Source organism: Chiloscyllium punctatum, chromosome 25 (assembly GCF_047496795.1).
Source record: "Chiloscyllium punctatum isolate Juve2018m chromosome 25, sChiPun1.3, whole genome shotgun sequence".
NCBI lineage: Eukaryota > Metazoa > Chordata > Chondrichthyes > Orectolobiformes > Hemiscylliidae > Chiloscyllium > Chiloscyllium punctatum.
This window is the reverse complement of record NC_092763.1, coordinates 24,778,949-24,805,955: the sequence shown is the minus strand read 5'-3', so window position 1 is coordinate 24,805,955 and position 27,007 is coordinate 24,778,949. Positions and strand designations below refer to the sequence as shown.

At 43.3% G+C, this 27,007-nt stretch overlaps 2 protein-coding genes across 2 annotated transcripts in view; one reads left to right on the top strand and one right to left on the bottom strand.

Annotated features, from left to right (window-relative positions):
- Positions 1 to 4,313, top strand: part of LOC140495762 (FERM domain-containing protein 7-like) — a 67,949-nt gene extending 63,636 nt beyond the window's left edge. The window contains exon 13 of the mRNA XM_072594838.1: positions 766 to 4,313. Coding sequence (XP_072450939.1) covers positions 766 to 1,743 — 978 coding nt within the window. The 3' untranslated portion in view covers positions 1,744 to 4,313. The remainder of the gene's footprint in view (positions 1 to 765) is intronic.
- A 1,925-nt stretch (positions 4,314 to 6,238) lies between these two features.
- LOC140495761 (serine/threonine-protein kinase 26-like) overlaps positions 6,239 to 27,007 on the bottom strand; it is a 48,157-nt gene continuing 27,388 nt past the window's right edge. Inside the window, exons 3-10 of the mRNA XM_072594837.1 lie at positions 24,040 to 24,148; positions 23,793 to 23,950; positions 21,013 to 21,198; positions 19,934 to 20,082; positions 17,618 to 17,717; positions 16,457 to 16,519; positions 16,219 to 16,355; positions 6,239 to 10,353 (exon numbers count right to left, since the gene is read on the bottom strand). Coding sequence (XP_072450938.1) covers positions 10,329 to 10,353; positions 16,219 to 16,355; positions 16,457 to 16,519; positions 17,618 to 17,717; positions 19,934 to 20,082; positions 21,013 to 21,198; positions 23,793 to 23,950; positions 24,040 to 24,148 — 927 coding nt within the window. The 3' untranslated portion in view covers positions 6,239 to 10,328. The remainder of the gene's footprint in view (positions 10,354 to 16,218; positions 16,356 to 16,456; positions 16,520 to 17,617; positions 17,718 to 19,933; positions 20,083 to 21,012; positions 21,199 to 23,792; positions 23,951 to 24,039; positions 24,149 to 27,007) is intronic.

Genomic DNA, 27,007 nt, shown 5'->3' with positions numbered 1-27,007 from the left:
ACTCAGGTTTGCAAACTGAGTAAAGATCAGTGTAGACAAGATAACAGAACCCAAAGACACCTCTTTGAGCCTTTGTCCATCCAGTACAACAGTAACATGCTGCCGTCAAAGAAGCTTTTCCATTTTCATTGTAAACTGCAGTGCCTTCAGACCAGGTCACTGAGGATTCTCTTTTATCCCAAAAGACCAGAAGGATTAGATTCTTTTCAATTCTGCTCTATCTAAAGATCATGAGTATATCACTGAGGAAGTGCAATTGGGAGGATGATTATATTTGAGAATTGGAGACGTGGGCAGCTTTGTTAGTAGCAATTTTCTCACCTGCAAGTGTGGATGGATGGGGGGATTAACATTGGCCATATCATTGTGTGTGATTCACTCCTCCTTAAAACTGGCCCCTTTTTAGAACATAATTGTTCAGGTTTGGTTTGCAGAGGTTTCTGAATGCAAATGTGGACGATTCTGCAGATGGGTATAATCACCATGCCCATCTCTTAATCACAAAATAGTGTTTATTTCATTTAATGCTTATGTTAATTGAGCACAATACTGTATGATTTTGCAAAATGGGTGACAGTGAGTCAGCAGCCCACTTTCCATTACTCCCTGTTAGTTCCTATTGAACAGGCTGCCAACTTATGGTTATGGTTACTTATGGTTACCCATTTACACTAACACACAAAGTCAAGATAAATCCCTTCCCTCCGCGTCAAATCACTCTGCTTCATTGATAATCTCTGAGGAATTATATTGTGTCTTATTCAGGTCAAGGGATTGCCACATGACCTTCAGGGCATTGGGCAACCAGGAGACATCCAGGATAAGGTGGAGCCAAAGGCAGCACAGAGATGGAGGAAGGAGTCGGCAGTGGAGATTGTGTTTAGCACTGAACTGGAGAGGTCCAAGCCCGAGGCGGACCCAGCATCAGAACTTCTCTCCAGCCGCAATGTCTCCATTCCCTCCATTAGTGACACTGGGCCCAAGAAGGATCCAGTGCAACTGCAAAAAAGCAGGTTACAGTTTCTGACTAACCGTACCAGGAAGGACACTGATGCACCAGAGATAACACGTGGGAACGCACCCAAGTTCACAATAGGGAGCCAATGTATTAGCGATAATTTCCCGAATTCGGACACTTTAATGGATGGATCTCTCCAACCGACGCAGCACACGTCAACGGATGAAGAAATTGTTAGACTTTCGGGTGTAGCTCGCCCAGTCAGCTTACCCGCTTCCAGCTTCTTAGCCAATTATGGGTTCTACCAGCGAGCTGTGATGAGGGGTAGCTATGGCAACACTCTGAATGCAGTGAAGGAGGAGGATAACCAACAGGATGACAGTCTACTGCCTTCCAAAAGGTCACACAGCCAATCGGATGTGAAGACCCTTGGCCTAGTCCATGTGCCAGAGTTAAGGCCCCTGGCTCACTTGTTGCCCTTGGGTCGGAGACAGGCTCTCAGTAAACTGAGTCCTGTGCATCCAGTGCATGGGATTCTACAACGCAGAGAGGTCCTGCAGACAACAGAACGATACATCAGCAGTGGCACGGAATCCAGCGACTCAGACTCGGAAATAATCAGCCCCTACTTCCATCCTCGTCTTTTCAGCAAAGCTCTGCGATCCTCAGCACTGAAAGGAGGTCGGTTTTCCTCAGCCTGCCTCCAGCCAGATGAAGCAGCTTCATTCGATCCAAATTGTGCTGACAAGCTCAGACACCTGACGATCTACACTGACTTCATTTAGCCTGGGGTCGACCCAGCTACACAGCTTCCTCGTCCTGTCACCAATCCAACTATTGTCATTGCCATCGCCATGACCACAAGTTGACTGTTGTTGGAGTTCTGTCAGCATCTCCATAAGACAATGACCTGAACTGTGAGATTGTGTGTTGGACTCTCCCTGATCTCTCTTTCATTACTATGTTGCCTACTTTGAAGGGCATACTCCATGTAGTTTATGGACAATATTGGTCATTTAAACAATTCACTCATCTCCTGTCTGATGGTAATTTGTCCATCAAGAATATTGTTCTCCTCTGTTAAAAATCTAATGTTATTGCTCCTTTTATGAGAAGACTTAGTTAATTAACTAGCGTTACTATTGACTTGAAGGTAGTGGTGTCTGCTGCTAATGTAACAGGTTTAGTATCATTCATGGTAGTTCTGCAAGTTATCTTCAGTCCCTCTCTAATGCTGCCACAAACATGTTCTAGAGAAATATTAAAGGCTATGGCACAGATAAAAGCTGTGGAAATGTATTGCATGGTAGATGTCAGGTATACCTCCAGGGCTACCTCAGTGCAGGCTGTAACGACATTTGTGTAATACAACCTTATTGATAGTGAGTGATAATAGAAATCCTTTTAGTGTGGAAGCAGGCCATTCAACCCATTTAATCCACCCTGACCTTCTGAAGAGCATCCCACTCAGACCTAACCCGTCCATCCTAGAAACCCATGCAAACACACAGAGAATGTGCAAAACCTTCAAGCAACAGTGAGGCAACAGTACTGACTATTGAGCCACTGCCCCACCCTATGGGATCATTCTATTCATTTTATCACCTTTCTCTGTGCTGAATTAGGACACTCTGTTACAGAAATAATGCTTTAATTCCTTGAGCGCTATAATTTTAACTAATAAACACAAAGCAGTCTTTCTGGAAAATAATATCAAAAGAAAGGATAAACGTTTATTTCAGAAATCACCTGAAATGTAATCATAACAAACCCTCAACGACCATATTTTGGATGTCCTCAGAAATTTATAAGAAAAGATGATTTCGAAAGGTGCAACTTCCACTTAAATTAGTCAAAGAATTAGAAATAAAAGGTAATTTCCAATCAGTTCTCAAGGAAATAGTTGAAACATTGAAAAATTCTCTCTCAGTATCTTGGGGAGAAACGAATGCCACAGGTTTCTGGTGAAGTAGTCACATGGGTTCACCCCAAACAGCAATAAACTTCTGGCTTTTCAGACAAGGTCAAGGCTCTTGTAATTATAATCATGTTCTGGAAGGTAAAGCAAACAAACGCCAATTCTCTGTTTATGTTGACCCTTGAGGCAGTTTCCTCCCTTGTATTGAGCTAGAGATTGCTTTCCTTTGGCCTTCACATCCCAGACTGACTTAATGGACTATCCATGGCCATCTCAAATTAATTTCAGTCATGTGACAACAATAATGGCCTAATCAGGGCCCACCTAATTGGGTGATGCCAGATAATTGATATACAATGAAGACCATGAATATTCCTGTCTTGACTAGCCTCCTGAATGTCTTTATTTGAATATCAATCATCGTGGGCCATCAAATCTAATGAACAATTAAAATGGAAAGGACTGTCACTAACATCTGGGAAAACCACGGACATTTTATTTTCCAGAGTCATGTCAGAATCATAGTATCCCTATAATGTGGAAGCAGACCATTTGGCACATAAAGTCTACACTGCCCCTCTGAAGAGCATCCCACCCAGACCCACCCCGTACTGTCCCTGTGACCCTGTGTTTCCAATGGCCAATCCACCTACCCTGCACATTCCTGGACATTATGGGGAGGTTTAGCACGGCCAATCCACCCAACCTACACATATTTGGACTGTGGGAAGTAACCCACATAGACACAGTAAGAATATCTGTGTGGAAATGGCACAGTCGCCCGAGGGTGGAGTTGAACTCACGTTTCTAGCACTGAGGCAGCAGTGCTAACCTCTGAGTCACTGTGCCAATCACACTGGGTCACAACATGATGTTAGTCCCTATCTGAAAAAAAAAACTCAAAATGAGTTCACCTCACATTTTGTCACGATGAATATCTAAATTTCACACATCTCAGATGATGTGGCCATGACAGAGCATATCGGCCTACAAAAATTCCAAAAAAAATGCCTCATCACAAATGTTGTACTCCCCCTGCTGAAAACCCGAAGCTTTGCAGGATAAACTCCGGTGGCAGTGTCACAGTCCTAGTTGTAACGTGCAAACAGAGTCCTCAACTAAACTCGCATTCGCAACCATTGTTAAATGACTGTATCTGTGCGAACACTGTAATATAACTGCAATTGACCAGCTGAGTTGTATCTCACGTACGTAAGTGTACAGAGAGCACTGTAATAATGGAACCCTGTATTAGGTGTATGCAGTACTGTATTTTGCCAAAACCTGATTAGTTGTTGTGGCAGGGGAGTCATTTGGCCCATTGAGACTATTCCAGTTCTCTGCACAGCAATCCAGCCAGTCCCAAACAACATCACTGGAAAGGATACAGTCAGATAAAATAGGATGGAAGATTCTGTTTTTCTCCCCTTCTCAGGAAATGTGCTTCATAGAATCCATTAATGTGTTGAAGCAAATATTTAATAAACTTGCTTGTACAAGATGTCATAATAAGATTGGCATATTCATTCTGACATAATGCAGAGTGCTTGACTGATGAGTGTGGGACTGAGTTTCAGAGGAACAAGAATACCATTAAATTGGCTTGAGGTTTCTTTTTGTGAATGATATTGTATAAACTTTGTGCCACGACCATCGGTTTGGCACCCAGCATCTCTTCGGGCTTATTTGAAACTTGCTGCTTTTCTTCCTCTGTCTTTGGGAGTTGCGATTTTTACACATCCCTTAAAGATACTCTATCAGTATTCCACAGAGAAAAAGCTCCAATTGCCCCAAGAACGCAAATTCAATTAAGTTTAATACAAAAAAAGCTAGATCTGTTCAAGTGATTGTAACGTTGTTGGATTGTTCCTCAGTAGATCCTGATTCAGATGCTACTGTTGTCATAGAGATTTTCAGCTCATAAATTTACAGTCATTACATTTCAGTTAAGATTACGCACGGTAGCTCAGTGGTTAGCACTGTTGCCTCACAGCACCAGGGACCCAGGTTCGATTCTTGCCTCAGGCGACTGTGTGCGCGTGTGCGGTTTGCACGTTCTTCTGGTGTCCGCATGGGTTTCCTCTGAGTGCTCCGGTTTCCTCCTGGAAGTTAGGTGAATTGGCCATGCTAAATTGCCCATAGTGTTAGGTGCATTAGTCAGAGGGAAATGGGTCTGGGTGGGTTACTCTTCGGAGGGTCGGTGTGGAGTTGTTGCGCCAGAATCTAATCTAATCACAGATCTCCCAATGTGTTGTACTGTTGATGGAGAAATCTAGCAACCAATCTGTGCACAGCAAGCTCCCACCAACTTGATAATGACCAAATATCTTTTTTTGCAGTTGTTTCAATGATAATTATTTCTTTGAAATAACACAATGGTGTGTGTTACTATCTACCCGAGAGGTTTAATCTTGTATTCGGAGTGTACTTCTGACAGTGCAGCGCTCCCTCAGTATTGAGCAGGAAAGCAATGGAGATGTCCTGCTCAGATTTCTGGAATGGGACTTGAACCTGCAACTTCTGACTCAGAAATGTGGTCACTACAATCAAGCTAACAGCTTATAATAATGTCTGCAATAAAGTTTTGAACAGATTCTCCATCATAAAGAACTGAATGTATGAGAAGCATAGAAGTCTTACAGCGTGCAAACAAGCCACTGGGCCCATAAAGATCACACCGACATCCCGAAGGGCACCTTACTCGACTCAGCCACTCCCCCCACCCCGCCCCTTAACTCCACATTCAGATGGCCAATCCACCTAACCTGCACATCTTTGGACTGTGGGAGGAAACCCATGCAAACACGGGAAGACTATGCAAAGCCCATACAGTCACCAAAGGGTGTTATTGAATGGGTCCCTGGCTGCCATTTGCCCAATTTTGGAATTTCTCAAACCTACAAATTAGAAATCCTTCTGAAACCGATCAGGCACAATTGGCCTTCTATAATTTAGTTGCTTATAACAGTCAGATTGACAAACAGGTTCTAAGGCAGGAAAATGAGCAGTGTTTCTGATTGCGGGAACACTCAATGTGATGCAAGGAAACATCTCTCAAAAGGTGAGGCGAGGGGGCGGAATGGAAATTTGCCAAACTGACTCCCAAAATGTCGTCGAGGCTACAGATCAATTAAAAATTATATACTAAGTGTCACTTTTTTTTTGCATGTAAAGTTTAAGAGATGTTCAGTTTAAGAAAAGGAATCGAGTCAGCTGAATGATCACACAGGGTTCAGATCAGCAGAAGAGTGAGTTCAAAGAACCGAATGACTACTGTGGTTTCTTCTGGGTAAAAAATCACTAAATATGACATCATTCCAAAACAGAATCCATAATTTCTAACAAATGCTCAAAATACATAATGAAGATCATTTAAATATTTATTCATAAAACCATTCAAAACCCATGACTAAGAATAACAAACGTTATCTACAAAACAAGATTTACAAGACTATTAATGGTCACAGATCTTGCAAACATAGATCACTCACCCCTCCTTACATATTTCTATATTTACACCGCTACCTTTGCTTTATACACACACTTACAAAAATATTGCTTTCAATCAAGACATTAATTGTCGCTTTTACAAAATTACCTCCGAAATGATAATCTCTTTTTTTAGTAGACAAAAAAAAATTGGCCTGATTTTCAGGATGAACAGTTGCTTGGTTTGACTAGGTAAATATTATTGCAACTGGTACCAGGTACTGTGTAATACTTGGCAATCTGTGATATATACCAGACTCCAACAACTGTGTGAAATGACGTGTGTCAGAACCCTAGTGGCATCTAAATTCTATTCGGCCATCAATACATTGCCTAATTACGATGCACAAACCAATCACTTGTTGAAATATTTGGCAAAATACAACTAAGTGATCTATATATATATATATTTGTATACCAAAAAAGAAATTTTGCACAAAGGTAAAATTTACACAGCAGGTTTTTAAAATAAAATGCAAGATGCAATGGTATATCTTTACATTGTCTCCTGCACACAAAACAGAACCAAAGGGTCAGAAGTGTAAACACCCTGGGATGATTGGCAACAAAATATATACACATGCAGTTCTCTCTCAGGCTAGATATGGAGATCTGTCCATTCCTGGGGCTACTGGTTAGATCTGCAACTTTGGGGAGTGCAGGTCCTTCCCAAATTATTTCAGCACATGCTGAGAACTCCGAACTGAACAGAACTCATCATATTTAGCCCAGCTTTACACTTCAATCCTGTCCTTTAGTTCTTTTTGTTTCATTGAATGGGGACATCCATCTTGCCAGTTGCTGGGCATTCTTGACAATGGAGAGTGGCTCGTGGGAGATGGGGATAAAGAGCACCTCTAAATTCCCAATATTTTGGAGGAATCACTGGTACTCCAGCCCTCCTCGAACCAGACTGAACTGGAATATTCCGTCACATTTCTACTAACAAGGGGGATTGGCTGACTGCCCATTTTAGAGAGATAAGCATTTCTCAAACACTTCTTGAAGCGGATGTCAAAAGTAGTCGGTCAACTGGCATTTGACCTTACATTCTGGTGCCTTTGAGGAACTAACAGAAGAAGCTGCACACAATTGTGGTGTTACAAATTGACACGAGATAGAAATGGGGGTGGTCTACAAATATACTGAGAACAAGTGAAGTTAACACAGACATTGGAACTGAGGAGAAAAGGGCATCTTCATAATTTATAAAGACTCATTAAAAGGTATTTTTGCAGAACTGACTGCAGTGAAGGAAGACTGCAGCAGCAAGTAGCTCAGCTACTGTACTTGACAAGATCACAGAAGAAAAAGGTAGAATCTCATTCAAACTCATACTCTGGACATAGCTTCCTGACTTGTCATAGATTGCTCAGCAATTGCCTCCTATCTCCCCTCTTCTCCAACAGCCACCTGCTTCCATGGCTCCTCCTGCACCCACCCCCCGCCCCAAAACACCCAATCCCCCCAGCCCCAAATGAATGATGGGATGAGTCTGTTAATTCTGGTTCTCCACTGGCCTCTCCTGCTTCTCATACGCTGGGGTGTACAGTCTGCGAGTAGCTTTTTATCTGCACTGTGCCTTGTCGTACGACCACTTTCAACAGCTTTCTTGCATCATTAAGGGGACACAGTGCAGGTCACTCCCTTTCAAAGCAGGCATTGCCAAATCGAGTTACAGAATGAGTCAACTGGAGGCTTCATGAAGGTAGTTTTAATTACCTGAGCATCAAATCTGGCTGTTTGGAAGGATATAGGGATAGCTGCTGCTGTGAAGCAATGCACACTCCCATTCTTCAAATAGGTGTTGATCTTGTGGTTAATTTTGTAGGAACACGAGGCCTAAAGGTCTGAGGAAATATGGCTGGTAGTATGAGAGGAGCGAGTGAAAGGGTGACTTGTTTTCACCTTGTTTCAGTGAGGAGGTGATAACATTCTTGTTTTAAATAGCATCTATTGTGTTTTTTCCTTAAGACAGAATGTAAGATGGTTCCAAAGAGATTTCAGAATCGTGTAAGTAAAAACTGGCTTCTCCAAAGCTGTGCAGACACATACAATGTGGGTATCAGAAGCAGCGGTGTCTGCTCTGACTGAACAATATCCAAAAATATTCACTAGGGCCATACACAACTCGAGGGCTGCTGAAATGCAAAACACAATGTCAGAGCTTCTGGTCTTGCACTCATCAGAACAAATGCAAGAGTGCCATGTTTCAAAGAGAGCAACAATTTTACTGTGTGGAAAAGATCCTAATTGGTCAGCAAGTTAATTGGTCAAAGCACTTCCATGGACAATATGCCAGGCAACTTTCACCGTATCTCCCACAACGTTGTCAATTCAATAAAGGGCTAAGAAGTCTAGAATGTTCTGCTTCCAGAGAACACAAGAATGTGCGAAAGACATGAACAAGTAACTTAAGATCGTCTGGATCACAATGTATGGCAACAATACATAATAGAAGGCAGATATAGTCCTAAGCAGAGATCTACCTTTTACATCAACTTGTGCATTTTTAAAATTAAAGACATTGTGGGATGAGGAGGGTGGGAGAGGAGTGGGGGGGCGGGGCAGAAGTAGAGGCAGTGGGGAAGGAAAAGAGGGAGGATGGAGAGCAGGGAGAAAGAAGAGCAGGGAGGGTATGGGAAGGGTGGGGGATGCAGGAGGGCTCATGGGAGGATGGGTGCAATAGCTTCTCAGTACATTCTCCATTAATGCTTCAGCCAATCAGAATCAACTTGGCAACAAATTAGCACCCGTTACTCATATCGTTTAAAGTGCTGTTCCCTTTGAATTTTAATATTCTTGTATCTGTCCTGAAAAGGTGTTAGACAAGAAACAAAGCTTTGGTAGCGACTTTTTTTGTAGCAATGTTTCATTTCTATTTAAAATTTACTTTAGTCTTCAGCAGGATGTCTAAACTGATACCAAGTAATGAACTATAAGGTGTTATGAGGAGCAGCCAACATCATGGGTCAATGTATTGGGAATACATTCCAAAGCTCAGGCAGCCCCAGCTGTTGTCTTTCAGGACCATTTAGACTGATTCCTTGGGAGCCTTCAGGACAGTTGGGGAACATCACTATGTGAATTCCTATTAATCTACAAATAAAACCAGTGGGGTTTATCTCCAATAAAGAAACAGCAGCAATTGGTGCATCCCAAATCAAATAGGACCAAGCAGATATTCAGAAAATATAGACTTAATAAAGTGAGTTGCTTGACTCTTGCCAGATTTTCAGGATCTGGGGAACAGACGTCCTTGGTTTAAGATAGCCACTGATTTTACTAGTAGTCAAAGTGACAGGGATAGGAGCAAGCACTCAAATCACACAAAGGCTGATTTTGCCATCAGATGAGATGATAGAGTGGGTCTTCTTAATCATTATACCTCTTTTCCATGATTTGTACTTTCCACTGGGCCTGGGCTCAGAGAAACATTTTGTGTGTGTTTGGTGGGGGTGGGTGGGGGGGGGGGGGGGGGGAAAAGAGGGGGAATCAAATATCTGTACCCGCTTTTCAAGGTAACAGGCACCTTTCTCCAATCTACAATCAAACCCCTCAATTCTGAGAGGCATGTAGCTGCATTATGACTAATCACAGTTGGGTTTCATTGGAATTTCTGTCAAATAAATGCTTTGCATTTTCCTAAACAGACATCATCATCAAGAATGGCACTTAGGTCAGTGCTAGGATTTGACATTTCTATTTAAGCTCCTCTCTGTTTAAAAACAAAATCAATTATTTCAGGCATTCCTGTAGTCAACTGGGAGTTCTTTTCCTTTTCCTTCAGCGGGTTCTTTTTTGATGTAACCCCTTGTTAAAAATATTGAGGAGTTCAGAATGTTTTGAGAGAGAACAAAGTTGCAGGGAGGTGAGAAGATGCCTTAGTTCTGTTTCTGGAGATGTCGCTCGGTATGGGCAGTTGAGTCTGATTAAAAGGAATCCGAGTCAGTGGTAATGTCTTTAAGATGCATCAGTGGCTGAAAACCTAACACAAACAGAAGACAATAAAATTAGAAAAGAAAGGTGGCAATTCATGCAGAACAACAGTCTCTCTGTAAAGCTTGAGAGTGCCCAACACTTTGCTGTTTCCTGGTTTTCATCAGAACCCATTCTCCTTACCCCCTACCCCAAACTCAACAGCCTCCATCACTTCCCAGTTCAGCAACTATAACATTTTCAGCTTCATTCCAGAATTGCTCCACAACTCACTATATTTATGGACTCTGGGAGATCTTGTTACTTCTCCAATTCTGGAGTCTTCCACATCCCTGATTTTAGTTTCTTTGCAGGAGTGCCCGTGCCTTCAGATTCCTGAGCTTTACGTTTTAGCGTTTCCTTGCTAATTATCCTTGCTTCTTTCCTCCTCTCCTCGAACTCATTGCTTACCTTAAATCCACCTCCTCGATGATGCTTGTGCTAAAATCTCCATGAGATTACACCCGGTTAATGTTCCTGCAAAGCTTCTTCAGACTATTTAACTGTTTAAAGCCACACACCACCCTGATATGAATGATATTCCTGTCCCTTCTCTGTTGCTGAGTTAATTTCCCAGAGTTCCCTCTCCAACTGTGTTGCAGGTGGCGCTACACCCGGAGGTCTGCATTAGTTCTATTGTCCTTGACCTTCATCAAGGTTCAATGAGGGATGGACAATAACTGCTGACCCAGCCAGCAATGCCCAAATCCTATGTGCAAATGCTAGTCTTTGGAACTGCTTGCGACTGAGAGCTGTAGGAACAGAGCCCTTGTGTATACTTAAGGCTGAGATAGATAGACTTTCAATCAGTAAGCGATCAAAGGTTATAGGGAAAAGGCAAAGAGTGGACATGAGGAGTGTCAGATCAGGCATGATCCTACTGAATAGCAGTGCAGGTTTGATGAGCCAAATGGCCTACTTCTATTCCTGCTGTTCATGACTGCTGTTTAATGTTCCATTTTATTCTGGGCACAATGTCAGGATAATTTCAGTGCACTAGTAAACCGAGGTATGAAGGTTCACATCGAGTAAGAGAACTTCTAATTTTTAAAACAATCTTCAAGTGGGCACTGTGGCTCAGTGGTTAACACTGCTCCCTCACAGTGCCAGGAATCCGAGTTCGATTCCAGCCTCGGGCGACTGACTGTGTGGAGTTTGCACATTCTCCCCGTGTCTATGTGGTTTCTTCCAGGTGCTCTGGTTTCCTCCCTCAGTCCAAAGATGTGTAGGTCAGGTGAATTGGCTGTGCTAAATTGCCCATAGTGTTAGGTGCATTAGTCAGGGGTAAATACAGGGTAGGGGGATGGGTTTGGATGGGTTACTCTTCGGAAGGTTGGTGTGGACTTGTTGGGCTGAAAGGCCTGTTTCCATACTGTAGGGAATCTAATCTAGTCTAAATCTAGTAGCAGTAAAAGTGACTAGACTATGCTGCTGCTGTTGGCCTGTTCTGAATGCTAGTTCACTAATATTCTGTACTGGGAAAAAGAAAATCCGCTGTCTTCACCAAGCTTGTCCAATATTTGTCTCCAGTCTTAAACTCAGTGCCATTTCATCAAACCACCTTGTCATAAAAGTCTGCTATCACGTTCCAAATAAGCAGAATGCAATCTTGAGGAACTATACCTCATTTCCCATTCAGATACTTCCTACAGACTCGAGGTATCAATTTCAGAAACTGACCTCAGGATGGCTGCTCTCCATTTTTCTTACATTCTCTTACCTTCACAGTTGAGCTTAATTTGTATCTTGTTTCCTTTGTTTTGAGTAAAGAGGGCCAATTCTCTCCCTTTCTCACATTTTTATACACACACACACACACTCTCCAAGAATGAATTTAAAAGTAAATAATCTTTCAGACACACACTTAAGGTTGTGATGGTTTCCATTTAGTTGCGGTCATGACTTAAGATTAGATTAGATTCTCTACAGCGTTGGAACAGGCTCAACCAGTCCACACCGGCCCTCTGAAAAGTAACCCACCCAGACGCATTTCCCTCTGACTAATGCACCTAACACTACGGACAATTTAGCATGGCCAGTTCACCTAACCTGTGCATCTTTGGACTGTGGGAGAAAACCAGAGCAGCCAGAGGAAACCCACGCAGACACAGGGAGAACGTACAAACTCCACACAGACTGTCGCCTCAGGCTGAAATCGAACCCGGGTCCCTGGCGCTGTGAGGCAGCACTGCTAACCACTGAGCCATCGTGCTGCCCTGAAGTGCACATAGGGCTTAATAATTGGGCAGGTGATGTGGAGCCTGGAGTCCTTGCTCTTGTTGGCACTGATGGAGTAACACTGTTTCTACCGGACCGCGCACACAGTCTAAAATTTCTAGTAAATAAGATTTAAGCACTACATCACTCTGACATCACTCTGAGGGAGCTGGAGTTGAGAGATTGTGGAAATCCCACTTTGTCACAAAACCCAGTTGATGTGGGTGATTCATTGTTCCAATCAATCCCTTCACTCTGTGGATGCACCTTACTGTTTGGTTACCCTTTTCCAAAGCACAATGAACCATTCAAGAACTGCAGACTTTCTCCTTGAAAACAGAACAGAAGTGCTGGGAGGGGTTACTAGGCTGACAGATAATGGTTTAGGTGGGGTGAGGATTGAAGGTCCATAAGGTTTTATGAGCTCACCCAAACCCTCCAATAAGGGAATGTTCATGATATTTATTCTTTCACGGAACATGGGCCCCGCTGGCTGGCCCAGTATTTATTAACCATCCCTAACTACCCTTTGACCCGAATGGTTTGCTAATGGCATTTCAGAGGGTAGTTAAGAGGAAGCACATTGTTGTAGGTCACATGTAGGCCAGACCAGGCAACAATGACAGATTCCCCCTTCCTAAAGGATATTAGTGAATCAAATGTGCCTTTGCAACAACCAACAGTGGTTACATAGTTACTATTAGGCCAGTTTTAATTCCGGATTTTCATTGATTTTCATTGCTGCCTGCCACGGTGGGATTCGAACCTATGTCTCAGATCATTAGTGCCTCTGGATTACTAGTTCCGTGACAATACCACAGCATCACTGCCTCTCCATTGGCTGGACAGATTGGGCGACGGTCTCAGTTCAGTCCTGCCTCTTGATTCGGTGGGATTGCCATCACTGAGTGCAAAAAGCATATGCCTCTTGCGGAGTTACAAATTGCATATTCCACTTGAGGCCGTGTCTCACATGTTTCTGCCATCCTTGTTTTTACCTCATTGTCTGGGAATAAACTGCCCTCATAACATTGTAAATCCTTCGTGAAACGGTACATTCAATACCGTGTCTTAAAAGTGATGATAATATCCTTGTGACACAAGGTTTCCATGACTCCCCCCGCCTCTGTTTTTGTGTTGTGATCAGGTGTGAGAACAAGAAACAAGTCTGCCAGCCTTCCTGACAGGATTCAACATCCGAACACTAGCCATTCTAACCCAATGGGCCCCTCCAGCATTTGGAATGGCCGAATGAGAGGTTCTGAGGGACCTCCGATATCCTGGGGCTTCTGAGATTCAGGAGGAGCACTGTAAATGAAGACTTGCCTTTCAACAATGCAATCATAGTATCATGGAGGTATACAGTACAGAAAAAGACCCTTTGGTCCAAGTTGTCCATGCCGACCAGATATCCTACATTAATCCTACATTTGCCAGTGTTTGGCCCACATCCCTCTAAACCCGTCCAGATGCCGATCAGCACTGTCAATCAACCAGGCACTATAAATAACTGCAACAACGAAAATAGAAGTTTATCAATATTGCACTTTTCATGACCTCAGGGCAGCTTAAAGCAGATGACAGCCATCACAATATTTTTAAAGTGTAGGTACTGCGGTCAGATAGGAAGTGAGGCAGCTATTTGGCTCACAGCAAGCAGAACTGAGATACTGAACAGACCACAACCTTTTGTGAAGTTAGGTGATTCAGAAAGGCACAAGGAGAACGTGAATGGTCTGCTTTAAATAGTGCCATGGGGATCTTTTGCGCTTAAATTCAAATGTCCGGAGTGAGGATTGAGTGTGAAAATGTCAGAACAGGAAGCAGACCATGGGTATTTTAAGTAACTGATGGTGAATTGCACTAACTGGTGAACCAGGCTTTAGTCGTGGTTCAAGTAACAGGAAATATTCAAATTGAATATGAACTCAACAAACCAATGGGAAACCTTGCTTACTGATGAAACTGATTCTTGTTAATTTCCAGAAGTCAAAAATAACTTTTTGTTTCTGCGAACAGATCCTCTATGGCATTGCTCATATCAGCATGGAAAATCTGATCATTTGTAAGGGCGGAGGTGTTCTTTCAACGTGCACAATATACTATGCTGCTATTACACTGGCAACAATGTTTACCACCCTTATCCTTCTGTGTTCAGGCCGCAAAACTGAACTACTGTATATGGGAGCATCCAAAAAAACAGAAACCGGAATCTGAATCCTGCTGACAAAAGGTTGCTTATAAATTGGCAGTGACATGAGTATCCCTAGCACCAGAGCAGAAAACTGAATAGCAGGAAGTCACTACTTCTACTTTCTCCCTCTGAAACATTATTTATTCAACAGGGGGATTCCCCAGCTGCACATTGTGGTTTGACTGTTTAAATGCAGTGGATATTTTGCATGCATTGTGTTTACAAGATCTGACTGAGTCAGGTAAAGCGAACAAACAGAAGCCCATCAACGTGAGATACAAGAGACGTTTTCTTGCTGTTTTTACTCTTTGCACAATGACGACAGCATGATTTGCATTGACACAGCATCTTCAGCAAGGTAAAGAGATGTAAAAGTGCTTTAGTACAGTGTCATCAGTCAAAACTAAACACAGAACAAAGGAATGAGACTTAGTCTTGGTGAACCAGTGCTTGACCCAAGAGGGTTGGAGAGGGAATTCAGTACAGAGCACCATAGGAAGTCAAAGGTACAACTACCAGTGGAAGTTGTGAACATGTATAAGGAGCTGGGAAAGAAGCAACCCAGTTATGGGATGGGAGGTGCTAACTGACGTTGAGTCACAGACAATTTCTAAAGATGGGAACTATTCCAAGATATTATTGCCTCACTGAGATAATGACTCACAGATGTACAAGCCCGGGTACAGACTCTTCAGTCTAACTTGTCCATGCCGACTAGATATCCAAAATTAATCTAGTTTCATATCCCTCTACACCCTTCCTATTCATAAACCCATCCAGATGCCTTTTAGATGTTGTAATTGTACCAGCCTCCACCACTTCCTTTGGCAGCTCATTCTATACATGCAACACCCACTGTGTGAAAAAAATTGCTGCGTTAGGTCCCTTTTAAATCTTTTCATCTTTAAACCTATGCCCTCTGGTTTTGGACTCCCTTACCCTGGGGAAACGACTTTGGCTATTCACTTTATCCATTACCCCTCATGACTTTGTAAAGCTCTGAACGGTCACTCCAAAGCTTATGACACTCCAGGGGAAAAATACTCCAGTCTATTCAGTTTCCCCTTAAAGCTCAAACCCTCCAACCCTGGCAACATCCTTGTAAATCTTTTCTGAAACCTTGCAAGTTTCACAACATCTTTTCTATAACAGAGAGACCAGACAGCACAGTATTCCAAAAATGGCTTAACCAATGCCCTGTACAGCCGCAACATGATCTCCCAATTCCAATACTCAATGCACTGACCAATAAAGGCAAGTGTACCAAACGCTTTCTTCACCACCCTGCCCATCTGCCTACCACATGGTGGTTATTCACGTTAATATTATTAGATAAAACAGATTCAATACATGGTACTGCAGCTCACTGAATAACTCAATAAATTATCTATACAACACAATAATAATAACATATCATTAGCCAGTGCAGGGTTAGTATTTTCACCATTTCCTGACAGTACTAACCTTTGAAACCTGTCTATTAGCTTCTTTATCATCTTCTCTGTGATGCCTGGGCAGCTTGCTTCCACCATGTTAATGCTTTTCTCAAGTTCACTTAATGCTCCAGTCTTCTCTGCATTGCCTCTTTCCTGTTCCTTAAGCTGGGTGGAGAAAGATGAGTGGACCTTAGTTCAAACTGGAGTGCTTTCTCTCATCATAACAAATCAGGTGCCGTTAAAAGGAGCTCCCACATTTGACTCACCTCAGCAAAGAGAGGAGCAATCACAGTCGATAAACATGCTGATAACGTCTTGACGTCTTGGTCCTAGAGAATGGACGAACACCAATGTTAATAATTGCTTCAATCAGCAAGAAACATCTGGTATGAGCACATTAGTGTGACCATCATGGAATTTAGAAGAATGAGGGGCAATCTTATAGAAAGATGGGCAATTATGAAGGGAATAGATAAGATAGACTCAGTGAGGTCGTTTCCACTGGCTGGTGAAACTATATCTAGGGGGCACAGCCTCAAAATAAGGGCATGCAGATTTAGGACTGAGTTAAGGAGGAACTTCTTCACTTAAAGGGTTGTGAATCTGTGGAATTCCCTCCCCAGTGAAGCAGTTGAGACTTCCTCATTGAATGTTTTTAAGGCAAAAATAGATAGTTTGCTGAACAGCAAAGGTATTTTGGAGAGTGGATGGGTAAGTGGAGTTGAGTTCACGAAAACGTCAGCCATGAACCTATTAAATGGCAGAGGACTTTTTCCAAGTCTCTCAACCAGTATTGATCTCTCAAGCAACATTGCTAACTCAGGCTAGTTGATCATTACCACAGTTAAGTTAGTGGGAGCTTGCTGCACAAACATTGGTTGCTGTCTTCTCTGTATTAAATAGGCCACATTCACCAGTTGCTTACCATGAGAAGTCAAGGACCTAATGGCATTATTGCCAGACTGTTAGATCAAGAGGGCCAGGTAGTTTTCTGGACACCTGGGTTTTAATCCACGGTGGAATAGGAGTTGAAATTGAATTTTTAAAAACTTAGAACTAAGAATTTAATGATAACCATTGTCAACTGTTGATAAACCCATCTGGTTCACTAATGCCTTTTAGGGAAGGAAGCTGCCATCCTTACCCGGTCTGGCCGACAAGTGATTCCAGACCCACAACGATATGGTTGACTCTTAACTGCCCTTTGGGCAATAAATGCTGGCCCAGCCAGTGATGCTCTCATCCCATGAACAAAGAAAAGGAATAAAAAAAACTGATGGCCACATGGCTGAGCACATGGCAGAATCTTGTTGTTCTTCCAAACCCAGTGAGCCAGCCTATTCTACTTCTGTAAACCGAACCACCTGGTTTTACAGGAAGCAAAAGAAGGAAGGAGTGGTCATTATGGAAATGTTTTGGTTACTTACTGTTCCATTCTGCAGTTTCTTTGGGTCCGGTTTCTTTCGAACTGTGGTGAAGGACCACTCGATAGGTTTGGAGTTTTTGTTGTCCTTGTCATTGCTTCCACTAAAGGAAGAAAGAGGATGTGATTACGGACAGTGTGGCAGATAGACTCCAATCTCCTCAGAAGGGTGAGTGTTAACTTCTCATTTATAGCAAAACCCCTCAATTACTGGGAGATCTTGGGCACGAATCCTTGTAGGTACTGGCCCTGTTATCAGGCAGTGGGGCTCAAACTGCACTAACATGCCACTGTTGCCATGGAGAATCGCTCACTCCCTTTCCTGTACTTCATGAGTAGAACATTAAATAATTCAGTCAATCACTAGTCTACCCAGAGACAGGAACATTCCAGTTTGCACTCCGGATAACTGCATGCCTGAAAGGGTATCAACATTTATATCAATACGCACGAGGAGGTTGACAACTTCCAGAAAGAAGAAAGTGCTTCCCCATATCACTCTCCAACACATACTTTCAAACATTTCAGAGCTTGGTGTCAGTTGTGCTTCAGTGGTAATGCTGACCTCTGACTCACAAGGTTCACTCCAGCGACTTGAGTGCAAAATCCAAGCCAAGGTACACAGTTTAACATTGAGGGAGTGCTGCATTGGCAAGGTGCCATCTTAAGATGAGACTTTAAACTCAGGGCATGTCTATCACCTGAATGCACATAAAGCATTCCATGGCAACACGCCCAGGAGAGCAGGAACCTCTGCCCAGTGACCTGTCCAAATGCTATCTCCAATGTCGCTAAGAAGTAGCTTAGCTCAGAAGGCTGTTCCTTCAACCCACATGGCGTGAACAGTGTCTGCAGCACATGCTACAACAGAAAGAAGCAGCAATTGAAGTGTGCAACTGTGTATCAGCCTTTTGTGCACGTGTCTGTCCCTGTCTTTGCTTGTCTGTGTGTGCGCCTGTCCGTCTTTGTGTGTGTGTGTCCCTGCCTGTGTGTGTGTGTACCTGCCTGTGTGTGTGCATGCGCATATGCCTGTGTGCGTCCTGAATGTGTGCGTCCTGAATGTGTGCGTCCTGAATGTGTGTCTGTAGGGATCTGGAGTTCAAAGACTAAAGGTAATATCAGGTTCATTGCTGTGATTGAATCATGAATTTCCTTGTCAAAAGTATCCTGTTCACCAACACTGTACTGTCCTTTTTCAAATCAGCCTACCGTTTCCGAAATCCATACCACCAACCTTTTTCCAAATCTGTGCACCCTTCCTTTTGAGGCAACTTAAAGGGAAAGCCTTTTCAGAGAAGGCTTTTCATGACAAGTCATTCCTAATTGGCCCTGAAGAGGTCATCACGAGGCACTTATTTTGCAGCAGTTTGCGATAATGAGCAGTTCTTTCAGTCAGGTCAAAGGGAAGGTTTGTCACAACATTGAGACACTGGAGTGGCCTACAGGCTGAGACCAGTTGAGGATAGCAGACTTCCTTCCCAAAAAGAAGTTTGCAAAACAGTCACTTTTACTAGGAGTGACCTACTGCTTCCAGGATAAATTACAAATTCTCTGAATGTACAGGTGGGATTTCGACTCTCGTTCACTGACTGATCAGTCTGGGCTTCTAATTCAGTGACATAACCACCACACTTCCCATGATATTTATACACTTAATGGTGAGGTCCTAGGGAACAAAGAGACCTTGGAGTGCAGGTTCATAGTTCCTCGAGTGCAAAGTCGCAGGTAGACAGGATAGTGAAGATGGCATTTAGCATGCTTTTCTTTATTGGTCATTGTATTGAGTATAGGAGTACATGTCATGACTGTACAGAATGTTGATTAGGCCACTTTTGGAAATTCTGGTCTCCCTGCTTAAGGAAGGATGTTGTGAAACTTGAAAGTGTTCAGAAAAGATTTACAAGATGTTGCCAGGATTGGAGAATTTGAACTCTAGGAAGAGGCTGAACAGGCTGGTGCTGCTTTTCCCTGGAGCGTCAGAGACTGAGGGCTGAGCTTACAGAAGTTTATAAAGTAGTGAGGGGCATGGATAGGGTGAATAGCTAAGGTCTTTTTCCAAGGGTAAGGGAGTCTAAAACTAGAGGGCATTGGTTTAAGGTGAAAGGGGGAGAAATTTGAAAAGGGACCTAAGGGGCAACTTTGTCATGCAGAGTGGTGCATGTATAGACAGAGCTGCCATAGTAGGGGGTGGAGGCTGGTACAACACTCAAAAGGCATCTGGGATGGGTACACGAGTAGGGAGGATTTTGAGGGATATGACCAAATTCTGGCAAATGGAACTAGATTCATTCAGGATATCGGATTGGCACAAAGCACTTACGAATCTGACTCGTCTGAACTGGAGTCATCATCACTGTGTCCTTCTGCCTTCCACCTCTTGTACCCGTCAATTAGTTCTGTTAAATAAGAGGTCTTCTTGCAGTTTTTAATGATGAACTTGTGCTTGAGCAGTTCCTTGGCTGTCGGACGCTGAACAAATATGGAAAGAGAGATCGATAGTTAGGCATCTTCTGTTTCCCGGGAACACGTACTGACAGGGCGTAATGCTTTTGCTGATCCATACTAAGGGTTTGATGGCTTTGTGTGAAGCAACTCCTCAGGGAAAAAAAAATCTGTCTGTGCACCAAAGCTAAATGTAACCATAAGTATTAATTCTGGACACCATTATGCCTGTACTGCTTGCACTGATACAAAAATACAAGATCTGAGCTCTGACTGCACTAAGACAATCAGGTTTTAAATCCCTTGTTTATATAGTTTTAAGGAGAAAGTGAGGACTGCAGATGCTGGGGATCAGAGCTGAAAACGTGTTGCTGGAAAAGCGCAGCAGGTCAGGCAGCATCCAAGGAGCAGGAGATTCGACGTTTCGGGCATAAGCCCTTCTTCAGGAATGAGGAAAGTGTGTCCAGCAGGCTAAGATAAAAGGTAGGGAGAAGGGACTTGGGGGAGGGGCGTTGGAAATGTGATAGGTATATTTAAGCCAGGTACAGCTAAAATCCACAAATAACTGACAGCACAAAGAGTAGGGATCTGTCAAGGAATGGCAGGATTTCTCCAGAAATGTGGCATTCAAGGAATGCGGCACTCAATCGTGAATTCAGGCTCTTAGATCAGTAGTTTCCAACCTTTCTTTGGGTAAGGATCCCTGGAATATATGGTGAAGTACTGTGGAATTCCAACACCCTCTCCCTCCTCTTCTCCCAATGCAAACACCACAGAATTGCTATGGTGCATCCATTGTGCAGAGTGCAACAGTTAAGTGACTTTTTTTTCATTCAATGTAAGAAAAATGCACATTGAAAAATCTAGTATGATGTTCATCTTGACCTGAAAATTGCACAGAATCCTTTTGGGATAATCAGGGAACCCTGGGTGAGAAGCACGGCATTAAATACTTACAAAGGAAGGGTCCTTATTCAAACAGGCATCAACAAACTCCTTAAAGGACTTGCTGAACTCTCCGCTGAGAGTTGGTGGGTTGTTTTTGGGTATAAGAAATAGCACTCTCATCGGATGCATGTCTGAGTTGGGTGGCTCGCCTTTGGCCAGCTCAATGGCTGTAATTCCCAACGACCAAATGTCTGCCTGCAAAAAGCAGAGAGAGGTGTTGACATACTATGCAATTACAACATAACACAGGGTCATTACAATACTGTGGTTCAGCTTAATAATAGAGGTATGCAGACATCATAGTCATCTAACACGAACAGATAGAACATTACAGTGCGATATAGGCCTTCGGCCCGCGATGTTGCGCCAATTTGTGGAACCAATCTGAAGCCTATCTATCCTTCATTATTCCAATTTCATCCATGCGTTTATCCAGTGAGCATTTCAATGCCCTTAAAGTTGGCGAGTCTACGACTGTTGCGGGCAGAGCGTTCCCCGCCCAGACTACTCTCTGAGGAAAGAATGAGAAAAGAAAAAGGGGAAAAGGAGTGAAAGGCAGATTGTGTAATGGAGAGAAATAGTGAGCACAAGAATGAGAGAAAAGGAAAACACGTAAAAGATAGAGACAGAAAAGGGATTGGATGTGCCATCCAGAATCCCAGGAACTTGTTACGGCGTTACAACCAAATAAAAACAATTTGAAATCAATAGGGTGCTTTCATAACCCTGCCAAACAGGTCTAGAATCAAATATAAGGCAGAAAGTGCCAGAGAAACTTCCAAAGAAGAGTCATACTGCACTTGAAACGTTAACTCTGTTTCTTCCTCCACAGATGTTGTCAGACCGAAGTTTCTCCAGCACTTTCTGTTTTTATTTCAGATATCTACAGAACTTTGTTTTTAAACCAGATAGAGTATCAATTTGCACATTTTTTCAACACACACACAAACACAATGGCACGGGGGAGAACGGGAGAGATTTGTGGTCAGCTATATGATCGAAAGAAATTGAAGCCTCTGCCAGCACTACAGCGTGCACGTGGAAGTCTATCTTGCCACGGCAACTTGGATCCCTTCGTAGTCGGGTCAGCTCAGTTGGCTGAAAGGCTGTTGTGGATGGGACCAACTCCATGGGATTCAATCCCCATTCTGATTTGATCCCTGCCTTCTTATTCTACCCATGGTAAAGGCCGTGGCACTACGGGTCAGGATGTGGAGGTGCCGGTGTTGGACTAGGGTGGGAAAAGCTAAAAAAATCACAACACCAGGTTACAGACTAAGAGGTTTATTTGGAAGCACCAGCTTTCAGAGCGCTGCTCCTTCATCAGATAACCAGTGGGGGTGGATCATAAGACACGGAATTTATAGCAAAAGATCATAGTGTCTTGCAACTGTGATGATATATCGAGCAAACCTAGATTGCTGTTAAATCTTTCATCTATATAAAAGAAAAAGGTGATTTCTCAGTTCAGACAATGCATTAAAGGTGTGAGGTTAGAGTCTTCTGCATTCCAATCTAGTCAGACTGGTTCTATTTTCAAAGTAGGAATTTATAAATATGTTATATGGATTGACTGCCTGCAAATTGTGCACTTTTTGAACAAAATAGAATGTATCTGCAAATACAATTCTGTAGATGAAGGTGGGGGGGTGATAGTGATAGGTTGGAGAGGAGGGTGGAGCGGATAGGTGGGAAGGAAGATGGACAGGTTGGACAGTTCAAGAGGGCGGTGCTGAGCTGGAGGGTTGGATCTGGGGTGAGGGGAGATGAGGAAACTGGTGAAGCGACGTTGATGCTGTGTGGTTGGATGTTCCCAAGGTGGAAGATGAGGTGTTCTTTCTCTGAGCATTGGGTGGTTAGGATTTGGCAGTGAGGAAGTGCAGGATTTGCATGTCCTTGGCAGAGTGGGAGGGGAAGTTAAAGTGATTGGCCACAGGGCGGTGGGGTTATTTAGTGCGGGTGTCCTGGAGATGTTCTTTGAAACGTTCCACAAATTGGCGTCCTGTCTCCCCAACATAGAGGAGACCACATCGAGAGCAATAGATGCAGTAGATGAGGTGTTCAGATGTGCAGGAAAATCTCTGTGGGACATGGAAGGATCCTTTGGGGCCTTGGATAGAGGTGAGGGGGGAGGTATGGGCGCAGGTTTTACACCTCTTGCGATGGTAAGGAAAGGTGATGGGAGTGGAGGGTAGATTGGTGGGGGGAAGGAGGGAGTTGCGGAGGGGTGGGGAGGGAAATACATCTCTGGTGGTGGGGTCTGACTGTGGGTGGCAGAAATGGCAGATGATGACGTTTTGTATTTGGAAATTAGTGGAGTGGAGGTGAGGACCGGACAGGGGGTAGGAAACAAGGCTTAGGAAGGGCATTCCAGAGCTTGGAACATTTACAGTTCAAGGTAGCGGTGAAGCAGCAATAGTCAGGGATGGTCAAGAGGCCATCATTGGAGGAGTGCAGAGAAGATGGAGGATGCTACAGGGGTTGGAGAGTGTGACAGAGGAAGTGACGAGCCGAGCTATCGAAGAACTTGACAAGGAGGATGAGGATGTGAAAACAAACCAGTTGCTGAATTCAATCTGGATCAATGAACACAGTTTGGAAGGGGGATAGGGAATGGGAGAACAGGATTTGGTAATGAGTAGGGGTAAAATGCCTCAATATTTGGAGCGAGGGGCAACTCAAGAAAGCAGAATTCAGCTTTGAAATGCCAGCAAAGAGCCAGAACAGATATGATGGGTCTAACAATGGGTCCATCGATTTTGGGGCCTGAGCTGTTGTCCCATACATACCTTGGAGTCATAAGCAGATTGCTGAATGACCTCGGGTGCCATCCAAAAAGGAGTACCGACAAAAGTGTCCCGTTTAATTTGCGTGTCAGTCAGCTGACCAGCCACACCAAAGTCCGCCAACTTCACATCACCTTGTTCCGATAACAAGACATTGGCAGCTGGATAAGCAAGAGAAGACAGACAAAAGGGTGAGAAATTGTTCTCAGCGCACTCAACAGGACTGAGAGCTGACCGAGCCCAGCATTACCTTTAATGTCCCTATGAATCTTTTTCTCGGAGTGCAGATAATCCAAGCCTTTGAGGATTTCCTTCAGCATGGTTGCAATTTGGAATTCATCAAAGGGCCCAGCTTGGAGCTGAAAGAGAAAAGCTCATTACAAACCTGTAACTTGGCTTAATAATCCGATCCCACCTTCTAACAGGTTTAAATGCACAGATCTATCTGAATGTCCTGGTGAATTGTTAGTTGAAGCGTCAGAAGTCTTTACAATATTCAGAGGCAAATGTGCAAATATTGACTGAAGGAACCCCAGTAGGTCTGATGGCGTGGTCCTCACATAACATTGTTCACAGCTCACAAAGCGTATGCACAGTGGGAGACGGGAGCCAAACTTGCAGAAAGCTCAGAAGGACATTGGTTAATTAGATTAACAGACTGGCCCTCAAAGAACCTCATGACTGATCTGGTTGTTGCTCCAACTCCATTTCTCTTTCTCTTTCTCTGCCTCTCCTCCTCCACACCCCACCCCACCCTCCAACACTATTCTTGAGTCTCTTGCCTATCAAAATTTCATTCAGTCTTGAATAAATTCAATGATCCAACCTCCTCGCTTTCTGGGGAAGTGAATTTTAAGTATTTATTGGTTTCAATTTGTTCATACAACAACATCTCTGGGCAGTCCATATTTACCACACTCAGCATACACAAATTACATTATTGTTCACATCTGTAGTTATTTTTTCTTGTTGCAGACCTTATGACTACAATTAAAATGTTCATCTTCTCTATAACCATTCATATCTTGAATGCATTCATAAAATCTTCTTGCCACCAAACATTCCTCCTTCTGAAGCCTCTCCTCTGTACCTCGGCTCACTGGCCCCAGCTTTTAACTTGGTGAGCCTATAATGCTAGAGCAGCTTCATTGATCCCAAAGCAATTACACCCATTGAAGGACATTTCAAAATGAAGTTACTGTTGTCATGTAGGTGTCAGTTGCAAAGACTGTATCTTTTAATTTTTTCTGTAATTTTGATTGTAGTCTGAAATGCACTGTTTTAAAAGTCCATTCCCTGTCACTCATTGTAAGTGCTATTTACACTGTGGGTGTGTATGGAGAGAGATTCAGCTGGCAACAGAGAGCTGATTGGTTTGTGGAGTTGGTGACCAGTTGTTGAGGATAAAGGCATTCTGCCTGTCAACAATTGTGATTGGCTCCCAGGCAACTGAATAGCTTGTGAGCGTCAATGTTTTGTCTTTGGACCTTCAAATAGGAAAGAGCTATCCTTTTCTCTGGAGTAAAACGCCCCTCAAGCCTGAAGTAAGGCCATTTATTTTCCCTTATCAGTTGCTGTATTAGAATTAGAATTAGCTTTGTCACATGTACTCCCATGAGTATAGTGAAAAGTTTACAAGTCACCACTTACAACGCCATCTTAGGTACAAAGGGACAGATTCTTAAGTGCAAATCGTTAGGAACGCATTAGAAGAAATAAAACATCTGGTATTATAGACCTTTACACCATCTTAGGTACAAAAGCACAAAACTGTGGGAATACACTAGAAAGATAAAGAATAACTGTCCTTCCAATCCAGTTCACATCAGCACCTAGCCTCCAGCCCAGGCCAGGCTTCACCTACAGGATTTCAAAGCCATGAGTGCTGGAAATCTGCACTGAGGCTGAGAGTCCTCATTGGCTTCACCTTGAGGCTCTCAAGGCTGGGAGTCTGGATGACTGCAGACCCAACAATATTCAAGCAGCTTGACATCATCCAGGACAAAGCAGCATGCTCGATTGGCACAATATCCACAAACATCCATTAGGTCCACCACTGACTCTCAATAGCAGCAGTATGTACTATCTACAAGACGCGCTGCAGAAATTCACCATTGATCCTCAGACAGCACCTTCCAAACCTATCTAGAAGGACGAGAGAAGATACCTTGGAATACCACTACCTTCAAGTTCCCCTCCAAGCACTCATCATCCCGATTTGCATCACAGAAACACCTACCTGCTCCCTTAGCTACTAAATCTCCCGAGACTGTTGCCTTTCCAATCTTGCCCATGTCCAACCGAGTAAACTACGTAGACTTTGTTTCAGAGAAACCATTGCAGTCAGCCCTATTAGGAACTGCATACAGGTTGGAGAGTCAGCTGCACTAACTGCCCGTGTGGAGACAGCACCCACTCTTCCCCTCTGTCTCCACATCACTAAGCTGCAAAATGACCACATCAAGAAACAAGTTAACCACAAAACTCTCAGCCCCCAGATCCACTTGGAAAGAATGATGAGGAGCACCTTAAATAGCAAGTACTATTAATTTCAGTGGTAACAGTTGGTAAAATGTGTTTGCAGATACAGTCTCACTTAAACCAGTAGCAACTGGTGAAGCATAATTCACCTATATTTTCTACATTGAAATATCAAGTATGTGCAAAATTAAAACATCTAATTTTGAATCTCTCAAGAGAAATTCATTGGACGATTCAGTATCATGTTCCAGTTTATTCCAATATCGGGGTTGATTTGGTCCAACTGCTTCATTATTCTGAGTCACTGCTAGAGGGCGTGCAAAGATTCTAGGTTGGAGTTTCACGATCACATTGGCAAATCAGACAAAGAACTGAGTACCATATAGTATGAAAGATTTAAATAAGCAACTCAAACGGTCACTGATGCTCCCCTTACCATTCAAACGCAGCTCTACAGGGTAACTGCAAGACCACAACATACTTGTAATACAACCCAGCGCGGCTGAGAGAGGAAGTTACCACCAGTTACCCTCCCTGGGGAAAACCTGCAGTCATCCTCAAACAGGCAGCAAGACACAAAGCAGCATTTAAACAGCAGTAGCACAACCGTTCCATTTATTACTCAACATCTTCCTGCACAATCATTTACACAATGCATTAGAAACAGGTCACGCCATTTCCTCACTTCCTCTGTGGCCACAAAACAATCCAGCAACATATACAGCACCCCAAAGTAA